General features: G+C 50.6%; 1 protein-coding gene across 4 annotated transcripts in view; it reads left to right on the top strand.

Annotated features, from left to right (window-relative positions):
• The first annotated feature begins 1097 nt into the window (after positions 1-1097).
• Positions 1098-7660, top strand: part of MYZAP (myocardial zonula adherens protein) — an 89732-nt gene continuing 83169 nt past the window's right edge. For all 4 annotated transcript variants that reach the window (XM_082733766.1, XM_082733765.1, XM_082733767.1 and 1 more), the window contains exon 1: positions 1098-1254. In XM_082733766.1, coding sequence (XP_082589892.1) covers positions 1189-1254 — 66 coding nt within the window. In that variant the 5' untranslated portion in view covers positions 1098-1188. The remainder of the gene's footprint in view (positions 1255-7660) is intronic.

Below are 7660 nucleotides of genomic sequence, written 5' to 3'. Positions count from 1 at the left end.
GGGCTTTGAAGAGTAAGTGGAGAGAGATTGTCTTTCCCTGCTGAAAGACACTTTATCTTCAGGAAAAAGGGTCAACCCTTTAGCTAAGTCTACCAGGCTCTTCATGACCTGGCTCAGCCTCCTTCTGCTGCTTCTCCATTTGCCCCCATCAAGGCCCCTCACACTGTGATAGTTTAAGGACCTAAAAAATACACCATACCTTCTCTTGCCTGGTGCGCATCTTTGCAGATGCCAGTTCCTTTGGTCTGTAACCCTCGCCTCCCTCTGCTGGGGGAGGGGTGCAGCAGAGCCATGGGATCTGACCCTGGGGTCCAGCCTAGCTTTGCCCCTGCCAGCTGGTGGGGCTTCTGCTGTGTTACTCAATCTCTAGGTGGGTGAGTGTTCTCATCTGCAAAATGGGGACACGGGAAAATAATCGTGCTTGCCTCAGAGGGTGGTTGCAAGGATTAAATGAGTTATATATGCAAAGAGCTTGCAGGCTGGGACCACAGTAATCACTGAATAAATATGAGCAGTTGTGATAAACATTCTGCGCCTGGCTGGCTCCTTCAGGTGTTAGCTCCTTCAGGTGTTAGCTTAGGCACCACCTCCCTGCACGGGACAGCTCCCAGGGGCCTGTTGCGTGCTCCTGTTGATATCTCCTCTTCTACCAAAGTACCAACACCTGTCGCCCTAGGTATTCCGACCAGATTGCAAACATCATGAGGACAGACAGCACCAGTAGATTGATTTGGTGCTGGAAGAGACACAGTAAATAATGGATGACATCTCTGAGAGTTCCAGAGATGCGGCTCCTGGGGGTTGGCGGTGGGCCACTGAGTACCGTGAGGATGAACAGGCAGGGGACCTTGACACCGCAAGCAAGAGACAGAGCCTGGGCGTCCAGAGTATCTAGGGCTCCCGCTTGCCCCGGGAGGGACCCCGGGCAGGCACTGCGCCACGGGCAGAAGGCTGCGCGCCACTCGGGCCGGGTCTGCGCCCGGGGGAGAAAATGCAGCCGGACGGGTCTGACGAGCGCGCTGGGGCCCCGCCCCCGGCCCCGCCCCGCCCCGCCGCAGCCGGAGCGGCTACCGCCCCGCACCGCCCCCTCGGTCCCAGCCTGCACCGCCCCCGCGCTGGGCGGGCTCCGCGCGCTTATTCGGCTGGGGGCAGCGCCGCTGCGGGCCATCCGCCGGCCGCCGCTGCGGGATGCTGCGCTCCACGTCCACCGTCACCCTGCTCTCGGGCAGCGGCGCCGGGGCGCCCAGCAGGAGGGTGAGTAGCCAGGGGCGACTGCCGCTGCCGTCCCGCTTCCCCGACCCGGCCAGGACCCTAACGGGGTCTGGTGTTGGGGACTTGCGAGAGCCAGTTTCCTGTTCCCCCCGCCCCTCACCCCCAGCCTTGACCCACACCCCCACCACTCTGGACTCAACTCTCCCATCCCGTTCCTGCTCCGGCTGTGATCCTCTGGACGGCCAGCCACCGGCTCTTGGAGCTTAAGGGACTTTCTGGAATTCCCAGAGATTTTCTTTCCTTCCTGTCTCCTCTCTTAGGCCACGTTAATTGGTGGCACGAGTTTAAAAAGCAAGGGGGAAACATTCCTGCATTTCCTTACTTGAGGCTCAAAGGGAATGAATGTCTTTAACACCCAACTTTGCCTCCTTTCAGCGATTGAACAAAAGGTCACTTGTCCCCACTGGTGATAGTATAACACCAATTCTGGAGTGAGCTTAGCTAAAGTGTGGGCTTCACCTTACAACAGCGAGATCAGCAGCAGGTTCCCCAGGAGCCCAGTGGTATGGAACTCGGATTTCTGCAAACCACTTTCTTCGTTCTGATTTAAATACCAGCACAGGGGCTGCGGAGGTAGCCCAAGGAGCCCTGGGCCCCATCTACAGGAAGGCTGCACTTTAGAAGCACTCTGTTTCTCCCTCACCTTGGTTGCATTTTTTCTTACCTCTTCAGATGCTCTGTGAAATGATGCTAGGCTCATGCAGGTTGCACCTGTCCGGTTCGGTATCTCTTCCAAGATCAGGCCTCAGAGCACCCTGCCAGGGGCTGGCCTTTTTTCTTACCTCTCCAGATGCTCTGTGAAATGATGCTAGGCTCATGCAGGTTGCACCTGTCCGGTTCTGTATCTCTTCCAAGATCAGGCCTCAGAGCACCCTGCCAGGGGCTGGCCTTGTGGCTGCTTAGTTCATCCCTTTCTCACAGTACTTGTGATATCTATCACTTGGTGCCTCTTTTCTGTGGTTGAGACTTCTCTTATGTTCTTCAAGTTTTAGCTGAACAGATGCTTAAGTCCAAGTCAGGACCCCCTTTGGCACCCCCGACTTCTAGTCTTGCCCACGTGCCTATATGCTTTTCCATACTTCAGACGAGGGACTGACTTACCTTCTGTGCTTTATCTCTAGAAGAAGGTCATTGTGTTACTCTTGGGTGTGAGCCAAGTGATGGATTCTGGGGGGATCTTGTGTGTGTGTGTCTGTGTGTGCAGACATGTAGGACTGACAGAACTCTGCTAGTCTGGTTATTAGCTTTGTAAAGCAACATCCCCATCAGGTCCAAGTGGGTCTCCATCCACAGTCCCAGCCTTACTCCAAGCAGGCATTGGCCTTTTTTCTATGGAAATCCTGCTCAGTTGGAACACAGTTGAGATTGAGAAAGAATGAAGAGACTAAAAATCCAGCCCTGAGCCTGGACAGAGGCATACGTGGGACCAGACTGCATGAAAGTGTCAAGGGCCCTTCCAGAAATGGTTGGTTAGATTGGCGGGGGGGTGCACTGCATCTGGGACTAGCACACTAGATAACCTTTGTGAAGATTGTTTTTCTCAAATGTTTACTGTCAAGTATTTCTTTAGTTGTTAGTGGCACAGTGGACAGACTGTTGAGAAAGCTTTGCCTTTTGATTAAGACAGCCAAAGTACTTTGGGCTAGAGGGGCCAGGGACCCAAGTCAGACCATGTGGGGCTGTTATGAGCACACAAGTACTGGCACACTTGTTCAGGAAAGAAGATATCTAAAGGTTCTAGGATTCCCTTTAAGATTTCCTCTGCTCATGATCTACAAATACCACAGGTCCTGGCAATGTGTATGTGTGTGTGGGGCAAGTTGGGAAGATGGGATCCGTTGATTGATTTTTTTTTTTAACAACATTTATAGATATCCTGGAGGATACAGGGCTAGGCATTGGGATCCACTCTACCTGTGGAGGCAGTCCTTATCACAGACTACCATCGTACGAAGTGATAGTTGTTATAGTGGGGTACAGTGTTAACAGAGTTGGGTGAAGCTAAAAGGAAGGGTTCTTCCCAAAGCAACTGAGGAAGATCCTCTCTCTTCAGGAGCCATTTGAGTTTGGTTTTGCAGGGTGAATAGGAGTTTGTGGAATGACTGGCATTGGGATACTGAAAGGAGGGAATGTTACTCATTTTAATGTAAGTCTTGGCATACACTGTATCATAATGGCATATTGAATTTGCAAACACTTATGTTTTTGGTGAAACAAGAATGGGATATCTTGAAAATAAAATTGTAGACCAAGTAATCATAAAAATTGTTCCTGATGTCAAAAGTAGTTTGTCAGTAAACTCTGTGTCATCCTACCTTTCCTCTTGGATATTGGACAAGTGATGGTCTTGAACAAGAACATGCTAGCCACCATCATAGCATTTCTGTTTTTATTTAAAGAGCTTACCAAATTAGGGACTGTGGGAGAACCAGGCTGTGTTGGTCCAGATAGTCAAGCCAGCTAGAAATGGTGGTGACAGCTGACACTGAGCAGGGAGTTTTCTGAGTCAGCCAGCCAGCGTGGTGTAGCTGGACCAGACTATCACAGGTTATCCCCTGTCCCATGGCTGCCACCGACAACTTGTATTTCCTTCTTATCTGAAATCATCTCTCAAAGAAAAAAAAAAACTGGTGGGAAAGTAATTTCTCTCAGCTGATAAGCAAAGAAGCATTTATGGAAGCCAACCAGCAAGGATTGTGGAAAAAAAAAATCTACCTTCAAACCAGTTGTGCACTAAAAATAGTTTTATCTATGGCAACCGCAGGAAGATAGATTGGCTGGAGAATAACCACAGACAGCACGATGCCCTTTGAGAGTGCCGGGAAGACGTTTACAAAAACACTGACATCCCTTCTCGATTTTGAAGGGAGTTTTGCAAACGAACTTAATCCCACTGAATGAGCCTTTTGAAATGAAAGGTCCGCTGTGTGGCCAGGTTGTATGTGTTGAGGGGGGAAGGCACATGTTGCTTCGTGCAGCCAAATGCTTTTGGTGAAGCTGTTCAGCTGGGGTGGCGAGAGACCGAGATCTGTCAAGGGTTTCCTCCAGCACCACGCCGTCTTGATAATGAGAGATTGTTGGCTGGTGTGATGGGTCGTGATCCCTCAGTGGTTCATAAAAAGAAAAACAAAACAGAAGCAAACCCAAAAAAGGCCAGAAGATAGGACTGTCTTGCTGATCTTTCTGTTTGGCAAAGGTGTCCTCTGTCCAAACCCAGCTGGCCTGCTGGTCCTCCCTCCTTAGCTAACACACACTCTTCTAGGACACATTTCTATCTGGTTGGCTCAGAATAAAGAATTTTCTTCAGCTGGCCAGTGAATGGGTCACACAGGTATTTACTTCCTTTTCACAGAAACATCTGTGTGCATAACCTCTGTATCTGTGGGCTCCGAGGAAGGGACGTTGGACTCTGGGGCCTCAGTGTCCGGTGGAAGGAAGCTAGTGGCGGCACCCACCAGGAATGGGTGGGCAGGGGGCCCACTGCCCCCAGAAAATAGGCAGGCTCCTCAGCAGGGCCCCCTGGACCCAGCCCTTGACAGGCCAAGTTGCAAAGTTTTGGAACTGGGGCATCCTTAGGACTTAGCCAAAAAGCCTCTTTTGTTTAAGTGTGACAGTTGTAGGTTCAGAAAAAATGTCCCAACCTCTGTTGTTGCACAACTTGCTGTGTCAGAGGAAGGATGAACAGACCTTGAGTCTTGGGGGCTCTTAGGACACTTGATTTCCTCAAGATGGTGAACCCCTGGTGCTTCTGCAGAGGGTATGAAGTGGGATTCTGGACCCTTCCTTGTCTTCAGTGTCCTGTGAGAGGGCTGCATACGTGGTCTGTGTCACAGTTCACCTGCCCTGAGTACCCATGCCTGAGCAAGAACCCCAATGCCTGAGCTTCTGATCACTTGGAAAAGCCTTTCAGGTCAGCCACCTCAAAAATGGTCTAGTTGTGCTCGAGGAGTTGTGGATCCAGGACCAACGAACCAGAGACCATGTTGAAAAGCTTCCATCTGAAATACTTTCAGCCATTGCATGTGTCTTGGTCTTCGAGCTTCCGGTGGCCGGCTACCCCAGCCGAAACAGTTCTGATGTTCTCCAGCATGCAGAAGAGGGACACAGGGCTATTTCCCTCTGTCTTGCTGTCGCTGAGTGATTATTTCCTAAATTTCAGTCATACTGCTGACTCTTATTTGTACATTAAGGCCAGAGTGCCCTTTCGAAAATGCAACTCCCAGTCAGCTGATGAACCCACTTCAGGAGCCCTCCTTGGTCCTACCAGCAACAAGTCCAAATTCCATACTCGAGCATCCAGGCCTTTCTGATCTGGCCGTTGCCTTCCTTGTCCCCTTCCCACACATTTTCCAGATAATCCACATTGCTTGCCATCCCCCAAGCTTTCCATGCTGTTCCTCACCTCTTTCATGCTTCTTTGAGGAGGGGTCCCCTCCTCCAGGGAGCCTGTCTGAATTCGCCTTTTCCGTGTTTCCCTGGAGGCCTGTACACCTGGTTATTGTTTACATTGTCTGTGATTAACTACTGAGGAGAGGGGTTAGGGACCCTGCCTCCCCAAGCCTGATGTAATTGGTGCTTAAAAAGAGAATGGGGTCACTGGAGTCCTACAGGGGCCACAACTCACACTGAATCGGCAAACAAGAAACAAGGAAGAGAAACTTGGGATAGAGCCAGCCTGTCACCTCTGGCCCACCTGGGCAGGAAGCAGGTGACAGACAGTTGGGAGTGCTGGTCCAGCTGAAGAGTATGACACTTCTGGGAAGGCCTCCAAATAGTTGCCCCATCCTGTTGCACAAGTTGACGTCTCATTCCTTTGGTTAAGTCAGTGGTTCTCAACCCTGGTTATACATAGAATCACCGAGAAGCTTAAAATATCTGTGCCCAGGCCCCACCCCAGACAGTTTAAACAGGAACCTCTGAAAGTAGAGAGTAATACCCGGGTTTTTCAGGAAGCTCCCCAGGTGATTCTGATGTGCAGCCAAGAATAGGAACCACTTCTTGAATCATAGCTGTCTTCTTAGAGCTTTCTTGGAAATACAGACATTCCTGGCATGGTGCTCTGGAAGGTCACATTGCCTTTGTGGAAGGTCAAGGTGGAGGTGGGTGCAGAGTGGGGAGCGGGGTTCCTAACACTCCAGGTCACACTGGTATTTCTGTGCATTCACTGACCTGCATTTTCTCTCTGCATGTTGGCATTCCTGGGCACATTGTGTGCCTGTATAGAAGTGAGCCAGTGAGGACAGGCAGGAGAGATCACTGTCCTTATATTTATGAATTTTTGTCCAGAGTCCATCCCAACACAGGAAAGGGGGGCTCAAGAACCCCTTATACCACCTACAAAGAGTCCAAGTCTTCAGATCAGCTCATGCCGCCTGAGCCATATTTGGCCCTCTTGGCTTGTTTTGTATGCCTCTGAGATAAGAATGGCTTTTCCAGTGGCCTGCAAAACCTAAATATTTCCTATCTGGCCCTTTACAGAAAGATCCGCCCCACTCTGATGGAGTGGACCAGGCCTGCACTTTCAGGACCACAGGAAAGCTAAGAGGTCAACTCCAAGAGGCGTACCTTGCTCCACACAGTCTGACCCACATAGTCCAGAGGCCTTATAGTTGGGCCGAGCAGAGTGTGGTGCCTGTGTTCTGAGCCACAACACAGGAACCACACCTCCTGTTGTTAGGTGGAACTGGGCAGGAAGCCACCGTCACCGAGTGGACCAGGCCTTAGAGAAATGGAAATGCATGTGGCTAATTTCCTTAGGGAAATACATCTCTGGCAACTCATGAGCACCCCGCCCCCTCTCTGGGTCATCTTCTCCACCCCTTTTTATTTGATGATACTTTTCTCTTGGGTGAGCCCATGTGGTGAAGCCGAGGGCATGATGGTATGTGGCTCCCCAGTTTCTCCTGTTAATGGAGACCAGCCTTCTGCCTCCACAGTGGGGGTGGGCAGAAACAGGGCCCCAGAGGATCTGCCTAGCTCCCGGGTGCCCTGAGTTGCAGACAAGGGCTTGGTTGTGTGATTCTTGTGGAGGAGGCTTGAATAGTATCTGTGACTCCCTTGATGTCCCTCCCAAGGGGGTTGGTTTGAAGAAGGTAGAAGGCACTCTGGGGAGTTTCAGATATATTTGCCTTACTGCGTTTTACTCCTACTGGTATTTAATTTACTGAGTGAGTACCTATTATGTGTTGATACTATGCTAAGCCCAAAGGGTGACAAAAGCAATTAAAGCATAAAGCTTGCGTGATCTCTTCCCCTATTTCCCAGCCCCCCTTCAGTCCATGTTGCAATGCATGGACTGTAATAGGAAGCGCCCAGAAACTGCTGTTGAATCACTTAACTCAGATTTGAGTGTTAGTCCCTTCCTGCAAAGAGGTGGATGACTCCTGAT

The sequence above is a fragment of the Mustela nivalis genome (assembly GCF_964662115.1).
Source record: "Mustela nivalis genome assembly, chromosome: 6".
In the NCBI taxonomy this organism is placed as follows: domain Eukaryota; kingdom Metazoa; phylum Chordata; class Mammalia; order Carnivora; family Mustelidae; genus Mustela; species Mustela nivalis.
The sequence above is the reverse complement of the archived record's forward strand: the minus strand, read 5'-3'. Positions and strand labels throughout refer to the sequence as shown.